Source organism: Megascapheus bottae, chromosome 17 (genome assembly GCF_031878675.1).
Source record: "Megascapheus bottae isolate mThoBot1 chromosome 17, mThoBot2.hap1, whole genome shotgun sequence".
NCBI lineage: Eukaryota > Metazoa > Chordata > Mammalia > Rodentia > Geomyidae > Megascapheus > Megascapheus bottae.
In genome coordinates this window covers 50955050-50974209 of record NC_143525.1, presented here as the reverse complement: position 1 = coordinate 50974209, position 19160 = coordinate 50955050, and the positions used below count along the sequence as shown (strand labels likewise).

The 19160-nt window shown below is 62.6% G+C and overlaps 3 protein-coding genes across 3 annotated transcripts; all 3 read left to right on the top strand.

Moving 5' to 3' along the window:
- Window positions 1-2690: 2690 nt before the first annotated feature.
- On the top strand, window positions 2691-8343 carry Notum (notum, palmitoleoyl-protein carboxylesterase). Its single transcript, XM_090351779.1, has 11 exons — window positions 2691-3022; window positions 3735-3787; window positions 3863-3958; window positions 4291-4351; window positions 4577-4635; window positions 4954-5056; window positions 5731-5922; window positions 6021-6121; window positions 6663-6810; window positions 7467-7514; window positions 7644-8343. The coding sequence occupies exons 1-11, from the start codon at window positions 2691-2693 to the stop codon at window positions 7948-7950; spliced, it is 1500 nt and encodes a 499-aa protein (XP_090207905.1). The 3' UTR covers window positions 7951-8343.
- Window positions 8344-10473: 2130 nt separating this feature from the next.
- On the top strand, window positions 10474-11397 carry Myadml2 (myeloid associated differentiation marker like 2). The gene has a single exon (XM_090351538.1). The coding sequence runs from the start codon at window positions 10474-10476 to the stop codon at window positions 11395-11397; it is 924 nt and encodes a 307-aa protein (XP_090207664.1).
- A 3636-nt stretch (window positions 11398-15033) lies between these two features.
- On the top strand, window positions 15034-19058 carry Pycr1 (pyrroline-5-carboxylate reductase 1). The gene is made up of 7 exons (XM_090351389.1): window positions 15034-15349; window positions 15615-15685; window positions 16414-16593; window positions 16771-16992; window positions 17226-17318; window positions 17453-17616; window positions 18349-19058. The coding sequence occupies exons 1-7, from the start codon at window positions 15283-15285 to the stop codon at window positions 18509-18511; spliced, it is 960 nt and encodes a 319-aa protein (XP_090207515.1). The 5' UTR covers window positions 15034-15282; the 3' UTR covers window positions 18512-19058.
- Window positions 19059-19160: the final 102 nt, after the last annotated feature.

Below are 19160 nucleotides of genomic sequence, written 5' to 3'. Positions count from 1 at the left end.
TTGGAGATAAAGAGTCTCAGGTCCTTTTGTGCCCACCGGGGCTGGCTTTGAACCTGGATCCGCAGATCTCAGCCTCCTGAGCAGCTAGGATGACAGGCGTGAGCCACCGCACCTGGCTCACAGGGCCTTTGAAACTGACCCAACAATGATGGGATGGCAAACGTAGATCTTAGAATGAGTAGAACAAGGTCAAGAGCTCGGGTTCTCTTGGCCTCTGTGAACTCAGTTTCCATCAGGAAAATAGGCACGTAGCTCTCTGCAGGTGCCTAAGTGGGCCATATGTCCCCCCTTCCTTGAGAGTCACAGCTTTGCATTTACAAGGGGCACCCTCATGGCATGAAGTCCCATCTTAAGCTTCTCACTTTGTTCTTCAAGCCAGCCTGCCGGCTATGCTGGAAGTGTGTGTGTTGGTTCTGGGCCTTGAATTCAGGGCCTTGGTGCTGTCTTTGGGCATTTTGATCTAGGCTCATGACCTACCACTTGAGCCACAGCTCCACTTCCAGCTTTTTGGTAGAGACGAGTCTCATATTCTGGGCATCAGTGGCTCACTCCTGTAACCCTAGATACTCAGGAGACTGAGATCTAAGGATTAAAAGCCCATGAGATGACAACTCCTCCCCCTCCTCCTCCTCCTCCTCCGTCAGTTGTGGGGCAGAGTCTGAGTGCTGTTTTGCTCAAGGCTGAGTCCACCACTTTGAGCACCACTTCTGGCTTTCTGGTGGTTAGCTGGAGATAAGCGTTTCATGGACTTCTCTGCCTGGACTTGATTTGAAGCTCATACTCAAGTCTCAGCCTCTCAAGTAGGTAGACTTATCGGCATGAGCCACCAGCACTCAACTCTAGGACTCTTGTCTCACATGAACAGGAATTTCATCCTATCTCAGCCACCTAAACCAGGATGGGGTGGATGGGGGGGGGGACTCAGAAAACTGCAAGTGTCACTGTGGCTCAAAGTGGTAGGGCACTACCCTTGAGAAAAGAACAAAGTCAGGGACAGCACCCAGACCCAGACTTCAAGTCCCAGGACCAGGAAAAAAAAAGTCTCACAGACTTTCCTGTCCTGCCTGGCTTTCCGATCGTGGCCTCCTGAGTATCTAGGGTTAGGGGAGAGCCTGAAAACCCTGGGCTTGGATTTTCTTCCACTCACCCTGGCATGGCTGCTCAGAGGCCCTCTGGCTGTGGCCGCTGACCCTCCTCGCCCCCCCCCCAACAGCTTCTGGCTCTTAAAGCAGGTGCCCTCTGAGGGCGAGGTTTCTGGCCTCTGGACCTAGGAACCCTCCAGGTGCCTGCGCCCTTGTCCCGAAAGGCGGGACAGCAGCCTGCAGGTAGCGGGGTAAGGCGAGGCCTGCATGGATGGTGCAGGTAGCAGGGTAAGGCGAGGCCTGCATGGATGGTGCAGGTAGCGGGGTAAGGGGAGGCTGCATGGACGGTGCAGGTAGCGGGGTAAGGGGAGGCTGCATGGACGGTGCCTGCTTCCTTTCACCACCCCGCCAGCCTCCTCCACAGTCTGGGTCTCGGGACAGGAATTTCACCCCATCTCGGCTAAACCAGGATGGGGCGCACGGAGGGGAGGGGAAGTGGACTCAGAAGCCCTGGTGGCCAGGTAAAACTTGTGCTGCGCAGGCCCCCACGCCCGCAGGGCTCCGCGCAGGGCTCCCGCCCGGCCTGGCAGGCGGGGGAGGTGGCTGGGTGCCCCGGGCGTGCGGCCCCGCGCCCCAGCCCCCTCGGCTGCCGTCGGAGGGAGCGGGGCCTCGCCACACCTGTCCGCTCCCCGGGCGGCCGGGCGGCGCGGCTGCCAGCCCCCGGGCGCGGAGCCGCGTGTCCGCCGCCGCTTTGATCCCGGGGGCCCGGCGGGATAAAAGTCCCGGGCGGCTCCGCGCCAGCGCCAGAGGGGAGCGCGGCGCAGCCAGCCGGGCGCAACCCCGGGAGGCGCCGAGTCGGGGCTGCCCGCGGTGAGCTCGGGGCTCGGGCCGGGGCCGGGGCCGGGGAGGCAGCGCGGGGAGACCGGGGCGGGGCGGGAGGCTCGGCGGCTCCCAGCGCGAGCTCGCGCCGCGCCGTCGGGCAGCGCCGCCCGCCGAGCGCCCCCCCCCCCCCGCGGGCGGGGAGGCCCGGCCGCTCCCAGGGCGGGGGCCGCGGCGGGCGCCGGGCTGACCGCGGGGAAGGGAGCCTCCGGGGCCGCCCGGCGGCGCTGCCCCCCGCGGAGCCGGGCCGGGAGCGCCTCCGGCGGCCGCGGCGGGGTAGTCCAGGCCCCTCCGTCAGGCTTGCGGTTTGGGAAGAAAAGGCGATGCCTCCGCCAAGAAGGGAGCGAGCGCGGCCCCTTCCCCCTCCGCGGAGGCCGGGCGGCGGCGGCACTTCTGACGCTCGGGCACCCCGGCCCCGCGGCCCCCGCAAACTACGCCCAGCTTGGCCCCGGCCGCCCATTGGCGCGGGCTGGAGCCAGCGCACCAGACCCTGCGCTGCCCCGGCCGGCGGCGCGTGGACGCCGAGCGGCGGACGGAGCCGCGGCACCGGCGCGGGAGCCTCGACGCCCCGGCGGAGACCCGCGTGCGACAAGCGGGGTCCTTCGAGAAAGGGCGCGCCCCGCGCCCCGTGCCCCGCGCCCCGCCGCCCCGGCCCCGCGCCCCGGCCCCGCGCCCCGCCGCTCACAGCCGCCCGCTGTCTGCAGGTGGCCGCGGGCCCGCGGCGCGGCCATGGGCCGGGAGGTGCGCGTGCTGCTGCTGCTGGGCCTCCTGCACTGGGCCGGGGGCGGCGAGGGCAGGAAGACCTGGCGACGCCGGGGCCCGCAGCCGCCCCCGCCGCCCCCCGCGCCGCGGGCCGAGGCGGCGCCCGGCGCCGGGCAGCCGGTGGAGAGCTTCCCGTTGGACTTCACGGCAGTGGAGGGCAACATGGACAGCTTCATGGCGCAGGTCAAGAGCCTGGCGCAGTCCCTGTACCCCTGCTCGGTGCAGCAGCTCAACGAGGACCTGCGGCTGCACCTCCTGCTCAACACGTCCGTGACCTGCAACGACGGCAGCCCGGCCGGGTAAGGCCCCCGCCGGCGGGGGTGCCCGGCCCCTCCCGGCGCCCCTGCTCGCGCTCCCCGCCGGGCTCCGGGACACGGGGCGCGGACCTGAGCGGACCGAGGCCCCGCGCTCCCGCCAGCTGCCCGCGCCAGGCCTCCCCGTGGGCGAGGGCCCGCCGGGCGCCGGGCGGGGCAGGATGGGGCCGGGGCCGAGGCCGGGGCCCGGGGCCGGGACGGCACGTGCCAGCCGGGCTGCGCCCCTGGGGCGCCGGCTCTCCAGCCCTGCACCGCCCGCCTCCCCGTCCTTCCTGGAGGGACCCGCCATCCCAGGGCGGCCGCGGCTCCAGCAGGGATTGGACACTCGGGGATGGGCGTCCTGGGACCCCAGCTTGGCTCCGGGTGGAGGGCAGGAAAGGGCGCGGTGGGGCCGCCAGGACGCGCCGGGTGGGGAGCGCGCGGACGTGAAGCCGGGCGGAGCGGGCCCGCGCCAGCCCGGCCGCCCCTTCCACGCGCGGGCGCTGCTCGGCTCCCGCGCGCCGGGCGGGCCGCGGGGATTTTCCACGGACCTTCCCCGCCCCGCGAGCGCCATCTCCCGGGCGCGGCGGGCGGGCGGGCGCTGCGCCCGGGCTGCGCCCCCGTGCGGCCGCCGCGCCCCGCCCGCCGACGGCGACAGGTGTCCCGCGGGGCGGGGGCGGCCGGGCGCTGACTTGCGCCGGCTCGCACCCTCCCGCAGCTACTACCTGAAGGAGTCCAGGGGCAGTCGGCGGTGGCTCGTCTTCCTGGAAGGTGGGCGCCGTGGCGGGGGGGGGGGCCGCCCGCGCCTCCCCGCCCCGAGACTGAGCCTGGGGGCTGTGCCCGCAGGCGGCTGGTACTGCTTCAGCCGGGACAACTGCGACTCCAGATTCAACACCGTGCGGCGCCTCATGAGCTCCAAAGAGTGGCCGCGCACGCGCACAGGTCAGCAGCGCGCCCGGACCGCTGGGCAGCGGGGAGCCCTGGCCCGAGACCCGGGGGGATGTGCCTCACCCGCACCGCCTCCTCCTCCAGCCTGCCCGCAGCCCCCTGTGGCCAGCAGCAGCCCTCCAGGGCCAAAGCCCTGCGGTGGGGTGCGCGAGGTCCCATCCATGGTCACAGACCCTGGGCACCACAGCCACAGTGGGTGACTTCCTCCCTCGCCCACCTCCTCAGCCCCCTGGGGGGCACCAGCCTCACTGACCTTGACCCTTGCTGAGGTCAAGTTAAAAACGATGCCAGCCCCCTGCTCCAGGAGGTCCACCTCTGCCCCACAGGCACTGGGATCTTGTCCTCTCAGCCAGAGGAGAACCCTCACTGGTGGAATGCCAACATGGTGTAAGAGCAGGGACCCCCAGGGGGCCTCCGGGGAGCCCTTCCTGGGATCCTTCAGGGGAGGTGGCTTCTGGGGGGACCCTTGTCCTGTGGTGGCTCTTGCTGGGCTCTTGTAGGGAGGCCGGGGGGGGGGTTAGAAGGAAGGGGGACAGAGGGGATCCTCTCTGGGGCCCCCCAGAAACTGGCAGACGGCCGCAGGGGGCAGGCTCATGTGACCCCGTGTTGCAGCTTCATCCCGTACTGCTCTAGCGACGTCTGGAGTGGGGCTTCCTCCAGGTCTGAGAAGAGTGAGTCCCGGCACCCAGGCCCCCGTGGTAGGGCTTCTGGGGGAGACAAACTCTCAGCCTTACAACCTCCTTGAGGGTCTCACCAGGGTCCCAGCCTTGCTGGGTCTGGCCCTGCCCTTGCCAGATCCCTGTTCCCTGGGAGGGGGAGGGCAGCAAGGACCTCCTGTACTTGAGCCACCTACCCAGCCCCAGCCCCAGCCCCAGCCCCAGCCCCAGGAAGGGCCCAGAACCCCACTTCCGGTCAGCCTGGAATAGAAGGCCTTCTGCTGCCCGGTCCCCATCTGAAACCCCCTTCCTCTTCTTCCTTCCTCCATGCAGACCAGTATGCCTTCATGGGTGCCCTCATCATCCAGGAGGTGGTGCGCGAGCTCCTGGGCAAAGGGCTGAGTGGGGCCAAGGTGCTGCTGCTGGCCGGGAGCAGGTAGGCCGGGCTGGCCAGGAGGGGGAGGATGGGTGGAGGGAGTCCAGGTGGTCAGCTGACAGGTGGGGGCAGCCAGAGGCTCGGGGAGAGGAGCAGCAGAGCTGTGCAGGCCTCTCCTCTCCACATGGAGCTCTGCCAACCCTGCAGGCAGGAGGCAGAGCACAGGCCCTGCGGGAAGGAGCAGGCTCCCCGGAGGGGTGCTGGATGTTGGCCCTCAGTACTCTGTAGTGGGAACTTCCAGAGACTGACTGTTTCTGGGTTGCCTTGGGTACTTGGTCAGCTGTGGCTAATAGTGTCCTTTCTCCAGGACCCAGGCTTTGAGGCTTGGGATTATAACCTACTGGTCAGTCACTGTGTTCCAGAGGCAGATGGGCCCATCCAGGGCATGGAGGAAGTGAAGAAACTGAAACATAGGAAGGGAGGGACGGAAGAGGCCATCCCTACCCAGGGCAGCTCTGGGCCTGCTGCTCTGCCAGTCTTTTGCCTCTAGATTTCCAGAGGCCGCCATGTCTTACACATGGACATGGCTGGAGGCCAAACATTAGGCAGCATCCGTCAGAGGCGGCAGAACCTCTGCTCCTCATCATGGCCCCGGCTGGGACTGACCGCCGGCTCCGGAGTGAGCACGGACTCCCCGCCCGGGCCTGCTAGCCTCATGTCTGGCCTTCCTGCAGCGCGGGGGGCACTGGTGTGCTACTGAACGTGGACCGGGTGGCTGCGCAGCTGGAGGAGCTGGGCCATCCGGCCATCCAGGTGCGGGGCCTGGCGGACTCGGGCTGGTTTCTGGACAACAAGCAATACCACCGAACAGACTGCGTGGACACCATGACCTGCGCGCCCACCGAGGCCATCCGCAGAGGCATCAGGTGCCCGCCTGCGTGCTGGCCCGTCTGCGGGGCTGTGGTGATGGGGGGGAGCATTTGCTGGAGAGGCCCCGCATGGCCTGACCACAGCTGTGACACAGGTACTGGAACGGCATGGTCCCCGAACGCTGTCGGCGCCAGTTTAAGGAGGGCGAGGAGTGGAACTGCTTCTTTGGCTACAAAGTCTACCCGACTCTGCGTTGTGAGTGGCCAGCTTCCATGGGCTCGTGGGAAGCAGGGTATCCACGCTGAGGCACTCCTCTGAAGTCCAGCCCAGCACACCAGAGGGGTGGCCACATCTGTGCCAGGGCCCATGTCCTGCCTTTACTCAGGACTGTCCAGTGCCTTGGTCCCTGGGCTACAAGCTGACTCTGCTGCTGCCGAGAGGTGGGGTTTGGCACTAACTGCCCCTCTCTGGCCCATGCAGCTTCTCTGTGCCCAGGCGGGGGACTGACAGGTCTGTCCCCACATTCTGAGGAGTAGTGAGGTCCCTTGCACATCACCAAATTTTTGTGACAGCCAGGCTGAGATGATAACAGGTTAATAAGAGTCCCTCTTCAAGGAAAGATAGAAAGAGAGAGGGAGGGAGGGAGGGAAGGGTGGGCTAGGGTGTACTTACCCATCCCCAGGTCTAGGGGTAGGGGCAGAAGAAAGGGCACACGTGATGGGGTTCGGAGCCTGGGATGGAGCCTCTGGGCCTCCAGTGCCGAGGCGTGCTGAGCTGAACGGTGTCCTTGTCCCAGGCCCGGTGTTCGTGGTCCAGTGGTTGTTTGACGAGGCCCAGTTGACAGTGGACAACGTGCACCTCACAGGCCAGCCGGTCCAGGAGGGGCAGTGGCTGTACATCCAGAACCTCGGCCGTGAGCTCCGCAGCACACTCAAGGACGTGCCGTGAGTGTGGAAGCCGTGGCCCTGCTTGGCGCAGGCCTGCCGGTGTGGCTCGATCAGCCACTGTATTCACAGACACGGGTGTCAGCTGGCACCAGTGTCTCGAGCCTGTAATCCTGGCTGCTCGGGAGGCTGAGATCTGGAGACTCAAGGCTCAAAGCCAGCCCAGGCAGAGAAGATCCTGAGACTCCACCTCTAAAACAATCGACCAAAAAGGCTGGAAGCGTGAGGGCGAGACTAAAGTAGTGAGAGAGCCAGCTAAGCAAGCAAGCAGACCAGGTTGAGGCCCTGAGTTCCCCAATAACAGAAAAATTGAAAAAAAGAAAGAAAATCAACAGCAACAAAAGAGAAAAGAAAGAAAGAAGGAAAGAAAGAAAAAGAAAAGGAAAAAAAAAGGCCAGAGGGCTCAGAAATGGAGTTGATCTGTCCTGGACAGTCTCCTGTGCGGCCTGGCGGGCCTGGCTCGCTGCCCTGCCTGCTCCCTCGCTGGCTCGCTAGGTGAGGGATAGAGAGCTAAGAGGGATTTGCAGGAGTCAGCAGGGCGCTGCGGGGTAAGGCCTGGGCAGCTGGGGGGGGGACTGGCCCGCAGGGGACGGGCCCGCTCGGGTGGGCTGGAGCCGCTGGGTGGCAGCTCAGGCTGTCTGTCTCCTCTCCCCCAGGGCCAGCTTTGCCCCTGCCTGCCTCTCCCACGAGGTCATCATCCGGAGGTCAGTGCTCCTGGGCTCTGGGCAGCACCCATCCCCCCACGGCCCCCCCATGAGCCCCCGCTCACTTGCTGTGTGGCCAGTGAAGCCTCAGCCCCTCCCGCCCTCGTGACCCCCATCTTTTCTGTGCAGCCATTGGACAGATGTTCAGGTGAAGGGGACCTCTCTGCCCCGGGCTCTGCACTGCTGGGACAGAAGCCTCCATGACAGCCACAGAGCCAGCAGAGCCCCCCTGAAGGGCTGCCCCTTCCACCTGGTGGACACCTGCCCCTGGCCCCACTGCAACCCCTCGTGCCCCACAATCCGGGACCAGTTCACAGGGCAGGAGATGAACGTGGCCCAGTTCCTCATGCACATGGGCTTTGATGTGCAGACGGTGGCGCAGCAACAGGGACTGGAGCCCAGCAGGCTGCTAGGCATGCTGAGCAGTGGGAGATAGGGCGCTGCCTGGAGGACCCAGCTTGGGGCCGGGCCACGGTGGCTGCCGCTGCCTCAGGGCCACTCTTCCACCAGCAGGGCCCTCCTGCCTCTCCCAGAGCGCAGGGAACCCCTGCTGCCCCCCAGTGTGAGATGCCCCCGGAGCCAGCCCTGCCTTTGTGACCTGCCCCTGCCTGCAGCCCCACCTCCCCAAGCCCACCATGCCCCGGGGGAGCCAGACACAAAGCACTGCATTCATCACCCCAGCAGCTCAGGCCCCCGCCCGCCCACCCCTACACATCATGTCCTTTGCTAGTATTTTATAAAGTGACTTTTTTTATTACTTTAATTTTTAAAAAAGAAAAGAAATATATGATGAATGATATTGCTCTGTAACATATTTTTTAAATAATGAAAAAAGGTAACAAAAGAATCTCACCTTGTGCCCTGTTTTTGTTTATTGTGTGTACGTGTGTATGTGTCTCCATACACACAAATGCTAGTACTTAGGCTTGAACTCAGGACCTCACGCTCTTGACTTGATGTTTCCACTCAAGGCTGGTGTTCTAGCGCTTGAGCTACATCTCCATTTCCAGCTGTTTGCTGGTTAATTGGAGATGAGAAACTCTGGGATTTGTCTGGTTTTGAACCTTGATCCTCGAATCTCAGCCTCGTGAGTAGTTAAGGTCACAGTTGTGACCTGTATGGGCCATTCTGAACTCAGAGCGTGGGCTCTGTCCTTGAGTCTCTCTGAGCTGAAGGCTAACAGTCTGCTACTTGAGCTACAGGAGCTACAGTGCCACTTCAGCTTGGTTAGTGTCCTTTTGAGGCAGATGTTTCATTATGTAATCTAGGTTGGCCTTGAACTTGCAATCCTCCTGAGTTAGTCTTCAGACTAGAAAAACAATTGCAGAATCTAGGTAAAAGGCATATAGATATTGTCTTCACTATTTTACAACTCTGCTATAGATCTGACTCTTCTCCAGCTGAAATACTGAGGAAGATCTATGAAGATTCACTGGGAGAGGTTAACAGTGGTGGAATCCAGACAGTGGAATGGATCATTTTTCTTTCACATTTCCTATATTCCTTAGGCATGAGCAGATTCAAACTTTACAGTCGGGATTTTTTTTCATTTCCAAAAAAATTCATATTGCATTGAAATTTTTGATGGACAGGGAGTATAGCTCAGTGGAAAATCATGCTTTTGTTTTTTGATATTTTTCCAAATAACTTTATTGTTGTCTTAAAGGTGATATACAGAGGGTTTACCTTTGCACCCATCAGGTAATAAGTAGAGTTTCTGTTACCTAGTGTCATCTGTTCCCTCCTCTAGCCCCCTCCTTCCCCTCTCGACCCACATCACAGCCTGTGCTCCACTGCTGCATTTCTTCACCCTTTTTTCTCCCCCTAGAAAAGCATGTTCTTGGCTGGGTTAGATCCCCAGCACCAAATAAAAAAGAAAGCAAGGGGCCAGGAGTTTGGCCTAGTGGTAGAGTGCTTGCCTAGCATGCACGAAGACCCGAGTTTGATTCCTTGGTACCACATACATAGCAAAAAGCCGAAGTGGTGCTGAGGCTCAAGTGGTAGAGCTCCAGCCTTGAGAAAGTCCAAGGACAGTGCTCAGGCCCTGAGCTCAAGCCCAGGACTGGCAATACACACACACACACACACACACACACACACACACACACACACACACACACTAGTGAAATGAAGCACTGAGCCCTCAGGAGGCTGAGATAGGACCTAGGGTGCTCCACGCTAGCCTTAGCTGCGTGCCTTCTCAAGAAAGGACAGGAAGAGGGCAGCCAGGGAGGAAGGGAGGGAGAAGAGGAGGGTAGACTTGCTCTGAGCATTAAGTTTGTCTACATGCCTAAAGAGTACAGGGGCTTCAAAATGTTCCCTCAAAATAATTACTAAAATGCAAAAGCTCCTCCCCCATCTCTGGTCTCCCAAGTCTGGCCGGGGCCACAGGCAGAGTGGGGGTAGCCTTTTGGTCAGGAGAATTCCCACCCTCTGTTCTTTCCCCAGAACTCGCAAGTCACAGGTTAGGGGCGGGGACTGGGACAATGACAACCACGTCCTGGACCTAAGCAAAGCTCTGCATTAGCCACTAGCCTGAAAGACTGGGATAAACTCCCAGAAAGGAATCCCTCACTGGCCGCCAGAGATAGGCCATGTCCGCCCCCCACCTCCCCGCTGCCCCCTCCCCAGCAGCCAGCCCTGGAGACTGCTTCCGCTGGAGTCCCTCCCCGCACCCGAGGGAAGGGCAGAGGAGAGGTGGGTGTGCCTGCAGCTGTGGGGTCAGGGTCCTGGCAGGGGCTCCCCAGGGACCTGAGACGGGTCATCTGTCCTCCAGGACGGGGAGAGGCACGTGGGCTGCTATTCCTGGGCTCTGATCACGGCAGCTGCCTATTTATAGCGCGGGGCGCTCCCCTCGGCCACCGCGGTGTCACCAGCAGCACTGCGCAGAGGACGGAGGACCCCGGCCCGCAGAGACCCCCAGCCGCTGGACGCTGCGTGAGGCCCAGTAACCGGCAGGATGGGCAGTAACGTGATGCCCCCGGGGGGCGCCTACCTGCACCTGGGGGCCGTGGCCTCCCCAGTGGGCACGGCACGCGTGCTGCAGCTGGCGTTCGGCTGCACGACTTTTAGCCTGGTGGCCCACCGGGGCGGTTTCACAGGTGTTCAGGGCACCTTCTGCATGGCTTCCTGGGGCTTCTGCTTTGCCCTCTCCGTCCTGATCGTGACCTTTGAGTTCACGAAGCTCCACGACTGCCTGCGCCTCTCCTGGGGCAACTTCACGGCGGCCTTCGCCATGCTGGCCACGCTGCTGTGCGCCACGGCCGCCGTCCTCTACCCGCTGTACTTCGCCAGGCTGGAGTGCCCGCCCGAGCCTGCCGGCTGCGTGGCCAGGAACTTCCGCCTGGCCGCCAGCGTCTTCGCGGGACTCCTCTTCCTGGCCTACGCTGCCGAGGTGGCCCTGACCCGAGCCAGGCCAGGCCAGGCCACCAGCTACATGGCCACCCTCTCGGGGCTCCTTAAGATAGTCCAGGCCTTTGTGGCCTGCATCATCTTTGGGGCGCTGGTCTACGAGAGCCGCTACGGACGCTACGTGGCCACCCAGTGGTGTGTGGCCGTGTACAGCCTGTGCTTCCTGGCCACGGTGGCCGTGGTGGTTGTCAGTGTGCTGGGCCTCGCGGGGGGCCAGGGCTGCCCCTTTGACCGCCTCGTGGTGGTGTACACCTTTCTGGCCGTGCTTCTGTACCTCAGCGCCGCCGTCATCTGGCCGGTCTTCTGTTTTGACCCGAAGTACGGGGAACCGGTGCGGCCCCTGCACTGTCCCCAGGGCAGCTGCTCCTGGGACAGCCAGCTGGTGGTGGCTATTTTTACATACGTCAACCTGCTCCTCTATGTCGTCGACCTGGCCTACTCCCAGAGGATCTGCTTCATGCCCACCCCGTAGCCTGCCAAGCGGTAGCCTGCCCACCTCTGCTCTCTGGTCAAGGGCACATGGAGTGAGCAGGGTGACCCAAGACCTTAGGGCCAAGCAGGAGGGCTCGGGGCAAGGAGAGAAACGAGGAAGGACGGAGGGACTGGAGGCTGTGACCAGGAAAACAGGGCCCTCATTCTTCCCAGTTCTGCCTCTGCCTCTGCTCTCCTGGCCCTCCCCAGGCTCCATGCTGGTCACCAAAACCTACGGGAACCCTCTGAGCAGGTGCTGTGGCGACCGTCCTGAAAAGGAGGCCAATGAGTTTAGATGAACGGCAGAGATGTGGCTGGAGGTGGCACGGAGGCTGGTGATAGAAGTTGGGAAAGGAGCCGGCACTGGTGGCTCACGCCTCACATCTTAGCTACTCAGGAAGCTGAGATCTGAGCATCATGACACCCTTATTTCCAATTAATCACCAGAAAGCAGGAAGTGGCCCTGGGCCCAAAGCCGTAGAATGCTAGCCTTGAGTATATAAGCTTAGCAATGGCACTCAGCCCCTGAGTTCACGCCCTAGGGCTTAGACACACACACACACACACACACACACAAAGTTGGGAAGGTACCCTTTTCAGGGGTGTGGAAGGGATGGGAAACAAGCCCTGGAGAGCTCCAGGGCCAGCCTTTAGAGGGGTGTGGGAGCTGGATCCCCTCCCTAAGAAGCAGCACCAGATCACAGAAAGGCCCTTAGCTCTGGCTCCAGTCTCACCAGCCTCCAGCCCCCAGGGGAGGGTGCTGGTGACACAGTGGGCCATTCAGGACGGCCTCCGGGGGCTCGACAGGCTGGAGCTGCACCAGTGGCATGGAAGGGCCTGCTGAAGTCCGTAGGACTACAGGGTCCCCGACTGTGGGCTACTGCAGGGTCTGTCCCTGGTTGTGGGAGGCCGGTCTGATGGGCAAAACTGCCACAGAGTGAGGGCCTGCCTGGAGCAGCTGCAACATGGAGCCTGGGCACCAGGTGCCTCTCCTCAGTATCTGGTTATCTGGCAGTTCTTGAATGCCAGGGCCTGATGGCACATTCCTTTTCCACGGCCAGCCAGTTTCTTCTGTACAGGCCTTGGCCGCATGGAGCCCAAGCATCACAGGCCAGAGCTCAGCAGTTCCTCACCCTGCAGACTGCTTGTCCCCTCACCCCACCAGGTCCTTGAGCAGGAAATAAATGTGGATGGTCACTGTGACCTGGCTCTGGTTGCGTGGTCTCTGCTGGGGAGGGGCGATGTGGTCAACTACACTGCTTCCCTTCATACTCCGGGAGAAGGGCCTAGACCAGGGCCTGGCTGAGGGCGGGGGTGACTCTGGGTTTTTCTCAGGCTCTGAGGGCAGGAAGCGTTGGGCCTATCTTGAAAAGCTAGGTGGCTTTCTCTCGGAGGGCCAGTAAACTGAGGTAGGGTCCATGCTGAACTCATCTTCCTTCCCAGAGGCGCAGGCCCTGACCCTCCCCTAATACACCCAGAAGTCTTGGGGTCCTGGGCCCAGATGGAGGGGATGAGCTCTCCAGGCAGTGGAGCCAAGGCTCTGAGAGCCCCGAGCAGGCAGTGTGTGGTTCTAAGTTAGCCCAGTGGTCTTTTCTGGTTGACTTGAGAGGGTACAACTGCGTGGGTCTGGCAATACCTCTTTCTCTCCTCCTCCACCCTTTCTCTTCTCAGTGTAGATCCTGAGGCTTGAACTCGGGGCCTGAGTGTGGTCCCTGAGATTTTTTTGTTCAAGACATGGGCCAAGAGTTTGTTTGGCCCAGTGGTAGAGGGCTTGCCTAGCATGCATGAAGACCCAGATTCAGTTCCACATACATAGAAAAAAGCCGGAAGTGGTGCTGAGGCTCAAGTGGTAGAGCTCTGGCCTTGAGAAAGTCCAAGGACAGTGCTCAGGCCCTGAGCTCAAGCCCAGGACTGGCAAAACAAAACAAAACAAAACAAAAAAAAAAGAAAGAAAAAGATAAGATTAGTGCTCTACCACTTGAGCTATTACTCCACTTCTGGCTTTGTTTTGGAAGTTACTCGGACTTTCTCCCACCCAAGCTGGCTTTGAACCATGATCCTCAGGTCTCAGCCTCCTGACAGGCGTGAGCTGTCAGCACCTGGCCTGTCTGTGCCTTTTACTTAGGGGTTGGAGGCCAGCATCCCGCAGGCAGCTGTAGATGTCTGGGGGGTCCTGAAGGTCCCCGCTGGCTGAGAGGACTGAGAGGATCCAGGAGCCTGCCTGGTGCATCACACCCCAGTCGTAGGGAAAGCCTGGCCATTGTCTGGGAAGGAACTGGCTTTTTTTTTTTTTTTGGTGGTCATGAGGCTTGAACTCGGCCTGTCAGCTCCAGGCTACCACCCTACCCTTGAACCAAGCCCCACTTTGCGTTTTCTAGAGATTAGCTGGATGAGAGTCCCAGGTCCTTTTGTGCCGGGCTGGCTTTGAACCTTGGTCCTCAGGTCTCCGCCTCCTGCGTGCCCAGCTAGGAATGTTCCATTTCATTCCTTCCTTCTGCCAGCAAGGCCCAGCTCTCTCAGGGTTCTCCCTGTGAGTGGCCTCCGCCTCCAGCACCTTCCTGGGCCCAAATTCCAGAGGCCTGAGGGCTCAGGAAGAGAACGGCCTGGCCTGCACTGTCTTAAGAGGGAGCTTTGTGTGGCTCACACTGGTCCCGAGCTCTCAAGCTCGGTGTCGCTCCAGGGGAAGGTCAGGTGTCACCACGGGTGTCCCTCAGAGAGGGTCTAAGCTAGACAGCGATGGGGGTGGGGGTTCCAGGAATGCCACCTTGGTACAGGGCCGCGGGGACCCCGGACAGACAAGGCCCCCTAGGGCTGGGCGCTGCGCAGGCGCAGAGGCTGCAGCCCCCTCCCCCCTCCCCCCCCCCCCCCCCCCCCCCGCCTCGGGGAGGCTTGGAGGCTGGCGGTGGTGGCCGAGGCTGCGCCCAGCTCTCTCTTCCTGGGGCAAAGAGAGCGCGGGGGAGCGGGGGTGGGGGGTGGGGGGGGTGGGGCGGGGGAGGGCGAAGGAGCGGGAGGGCGAAGGAGCGGGGGAGCGGGGGGCGCGGCGGAGCGGGGGGGACGCGGGGGAGGGGGGGCGCGGCGGGCGGCGCGGCGGAGCGGGGGGCGGCGGAGGAGGGGGGGGGGCGCGGGGGAGGGCGAAGGAGCGGGGGAGCGGGGGGCGCGGCGGAGCGGGGGGACGCGGGGGAGGGGGGGCGCGGCGGGCGGCGCGGCGGAGCGGGGGCGCAGGAGGCGCGGCGGAGCGGGGGAAGCGGGGGGAGGCCGGCGGATCGGGGAGCGCGGGGGGCGGCGCGGCGGAGCGGGGGGAGGGGGCGGGGGAGGGGAGGCGCGGCGGAGCGGGGAGCGCGGGGGGAGCGGGGGGAGCCGGGGGCGCGGCGGAGAGCGGCCGAGCGGGCCGGGGCGCCGGGGCTGCCGGGCGGCGCACGCGCGGGCGAGGCTGGCCCGCGGGTGATGCAATGCCAGCCACCCGGCCGCGGCTTCTGATTGGTCAGCGCGTGGCAGCCGCGCCGCGGATTGGCCGAGGGCGCGGGGGCGTGGCCCGCGGGCGCGGGTGCCGCGTGGCAGGCGCGGCCCAGTCTCCGGGCTGCAGCCGGTAGCGGGGCGCGGGGCGCGGGGCTCGCGGGGCCGGGACAGCCGTCCGCACTGGGGCGGGGAGCGCCGGGCGGCAGAGCCTCCCCTACTTCCCACCGCTGCCCTCGCCGCCTCCGGGCTCGTCTCGGGGTTCTGGCCCTTGGACAGCAGGCCAGGGACGCGGGATCTGGGCCGGCGTCTGCGGGGAAGCTCCTTGGGTGGAGGAGCGTGGGCTGCTGGCGAGGCAGCCGGGCCGCCGCCTGCCGCCCACCCTGCCCAGCTCCTGAGCCTCCCCGGACAGCCGGCGCCAACTGTGGGCACCATGAGTGTGGGCTTCATCGGAGCTGGCCAGCTGGCCTTTGCCCTGGCTAAGGGCTTCACAGCGGCAGGTAGAGCCCGGGGCCAGGGACAGCCTGGCAGGGTAGTCCCCCGGGGGGGAAGGGGGGGACTTGGGGCTGAAGTCGGGGCTCTGGTTGCCTGGCCCGAGTTCTGTGAAGAATGGAAGTTGCCATATGTTTGGGTCTGCTACTTCCGAGGGGGTGGGGAGCACTGCCAGGGGAGGGGGCAGAGGAGGCCCTCTGCTGTCTCCTTTCCTTCCTAGGCATGGGGCTGAGGAGGCCAAACAGGCCTTGAGGTAGGTCGTCTTCCCTGCAGGTGTCCTGGCTGCACACAAGATCATGGCCAGTTCCCCAGACATGGACCTCACCACGGTTTCTGCCCTCAGGGTAGGTATGGAGGATGGACGGGAAGATCAGGTTCCTACAAGGTCCAGGCCAAGCCAGCAGCTAGCAGCTTGGTGGCTCTGGCAGGAGTGGGAGGAGGCAGTGCTACAGCCCCCTCTCCCTGTAAGACCAACCTGAGTCCCGCTATCTCCAGACTCTTGCCTTTTGGTCCTGCCTGTGGCTCCCCTGTCTTGGCCTGAGGACAGCCAGTGGAAGAAGCAGCTGATTCAGAGCAGGGTCCTAGAATATGGTCAAGGCATCACTGGAGAGATTTCTCACAGCTAGGCAGACTGGGGCCTCGCTTTGGCTGTCAGAGGAAACATACCTGGGGTGGAATACAGCTTGGTTTGCCATGGCTGAGTGTCAGGCTTAAAGGCAATGGCATGCTCCCAGCCTGAGACTACCACCTACACCTAGAGGACCAGAATCTCCGGAAGCTGCAGTCCAAGCTGTGCCAGGGCTGGGGTTTGGACAGTGTCCTTTTTCTGTCTGCATAGGGATGCATTTCAGAGCAGAATGAGACTTCCATTTGGGGGTGGGGAGGAGGCGGAGAGGGCTCTGAGTTCTCAGCCTGGGAAAGCCAGCTGAGTAGGTCCTGAACTGTCTAGTCTGCACCTACAGCCCAGCAGCTTCTAGGTTGTTCTACACACTGGGTGCTTGGCATGGAGGGGTAGAGGTTCAGTAGGCAGACGGCCCCCAGGGGCAGGCTGAGCCACCTCGCACCCCTGCAGAAGATAGGGGTGAGCCTCACACCCCACAACAAGGAGACGGTGCGGCACAGTGACGTGCTCTTCCTGGCCGTGAAGCCTCACATCATTCCCTTCATTCTGGATGAGATTGGTGCTGACATCGAGGACAGGCACATTGTGGTGTCCTGTGCAGCCGGCGTCACCATCAACTCCATTGAGAAGGTGGGTGCTGCGGAGCAGGCCCTCGGGGTGGGCGTGCCATGGGGACCCCTGCGCCCCCTGAGAATGGGGTGCGCTCTGTGCCCTGGGGAGGTCAGGAAACCCTTGGTTGAGGGAGCATATCCTCACCCTCACCGCCTGGCTGGGTGGCCTGGGCTATCTGCCCACTGTCTCCTCTAGAAGCTGACGGCGTTTCGGCCAGCCCCCAAGGTCATCCGCTGTATGACCAACACCCCAGTTGTGGTGCGTGAAGGAGTCACGGTATATGCCACTGGCACGCACGCCCAGGTGGAGGATGGCAGGCTAGTGGAGCAGCTTCTGGGCAGTGTGGGCTTCTGCACAGAGGTGGAGGAGGATCTGATCGATGCTGTTACAGGACTCAGCGGAAGTGGCCCTGCTTATGTGAGAGCCCTGCTTATGTGGGTGGGTGGCAGCGGGGAGGGGGAGGGGGGGAGCGGGAGCCTCTTACACCGTGGCCCCTCTTCCCCTCAGGCCTGGGGTAGGGGCTTCAAGGCTGTGAGGCTGGTACTTTACCTGGCTCCATCCTGCTCCCGGCTTTGGCCCCAAAGGAGGTAGAGAGGTGGGGGGGGTCGGGGGGAGCAGGGGCAGTGGCTCAGGGTTCCTTCCCTGCACAGGCGTTCACAGCCCTGGATGCTCTGGCTGATGGTGGTGTGAAGATGGGGCTTCCAAGGCGCCTGGCAGTCCGCCTCGGGGCCCAGGCTCTTCTGGTCAGTATTTCTGGACCTCCATACTGAGTGCCCAGGGGTGGGGCTTCAGCAGTGCTAAGCTACCTGGGACTGTGCTCCACACAGGCCAGGGGATACCCCATCCCACTACCATTAGCCCTTCTCTTGGGCCACAGGGAGCTGCCAAGATGCTACTGGACTCAGAACAGCACCCAGGCCAGCTCAAGGACAATGTCTGTTCTCCTGGGGGTGCCACCATCCACGCCTTGCATGTGCTGGAGAGTGGGGGCTTCCGGTCCCTGCTCATCAATGCGGTGGAGGCCTCCTGCATCCGCACAAGGTGGGCCTGCTCCCTGCATCCTTAGAGCCTTGGCCTCACCAGTGGCAGCAGATATTTGAGCTCTGGCTTGTTGGTCTGGTGGGATCACGCAGTCCTGGGGTCAGTGTGCAGGAGCCCTCATTTCCTTCGGTTATGCTATGAGAAAGGGTCCACAGATGTGGCTGGAAGCCTTCTCTGGCTTGCCAGGAAGCCAGGGCAGAGAGGGAGCCAGCACACCGGGGAGCCTGGGGTGGGGGGCCCTGATCTCAGTATCTTGGGGGCCTTGCAGGGGGTTCACTAGATAGGGTGGCAGCGCCCTGGAACCAGGAAAGCCCCATGAGAGTTGAAAAACTGCTGCCACTCATAGCGGAGCCAGGGCTGAGATTCACTGCCTAAGTTCTGGTCTGCAGGGTGGATCTTTCTGGCCACAGTGCCCACAGACGGTGTACCACATGACCTCGCGGCTCGGGCCTGGCCTGGCCTCCCACCACTGCCTGCTGAGGCCCCAGAAACACATCCTCCAGCTAGGCCCTGGGTACGAGCCACCTTGATGGTAGATGAGGTGTCCCTGAGCCACTTTGACTGGGGCGAGGCTGCTGTGCAGCTGTGTAGGGCAGGCCTGGCAGGCAGAGAGGACTGCAGATGCCAAGACCTTGAGGTTAGATGACAGCACAGCCCAAGGCTGTCTGGTGCAGGAAGCTGGGGGCTTCAGGAGGAGGAGAGAGCAAGCCTAAGCCCTTACTGCCTCTCTAGGGAGCTACAGACCATGGCTGACCAGGAGACCGTTTCACCGGCCGCCATCAAGAAGACTGTTCTGAACAAGGTGAAGATGGGCTCTTCTGCGGGAGCCATGGTGGCCTCCTCTGGCCACACCAAGCCACTGCCCTGCAGTCTGGCTCCAGCTGCCAAGGACTAAGGCAGCCTGACCACCTACTACTGATTTTCTGGCAGTACCAGGGTTTGAACTTAGGGCCTTGCTCTTGCATGGCAAGTGCTCCTCCACATGCCTCCAATCCTGTTTTAATGCTGGTTTCTGTCCCGGGACTTGAACTAGGGGCCCGCTCCCTGAGCACTCTGGCTCAAGGCTGCTAGCACGCTGCCACTTTGAGCCACAGTGCCACTTCCTGTCTTCTGATGGAAGTGAGTGGAGATAAGTGCTTCATGTACTTTCCTGCCTCAGCTGGTTTTGAATTGTGCTCCTCAGATCTCAGCATCCTGAGTAGCTAGGGCTGGGCGCGGTGGCTCACACCAGTCATCCCAGCTACTCAGGAGGCCGAGATCTGAGGATCAGGGTTCAACGCCAACCTCGGCATAAAAGGACCTGAGACTCTTACTGCCAATTAACCTCTAGAAAATGGGAAGTGGGGCTTGGTTTAAGGGCAGGGTGGTAGCCTGGAGCTGAAGAGCTCAGGGACATGGCCCAGGCTGAGTTCAAGCCCCATGAATCACAAAACAAAACAAACAAAAAAGAAACTGGAAGTGGCACTGTGGCTCAAGTGGTAGAACACTAGCTTTGAGCACAAAGAGGCTCAAAGATGCACCTAGGCCCTGAGTTCAACCCCACA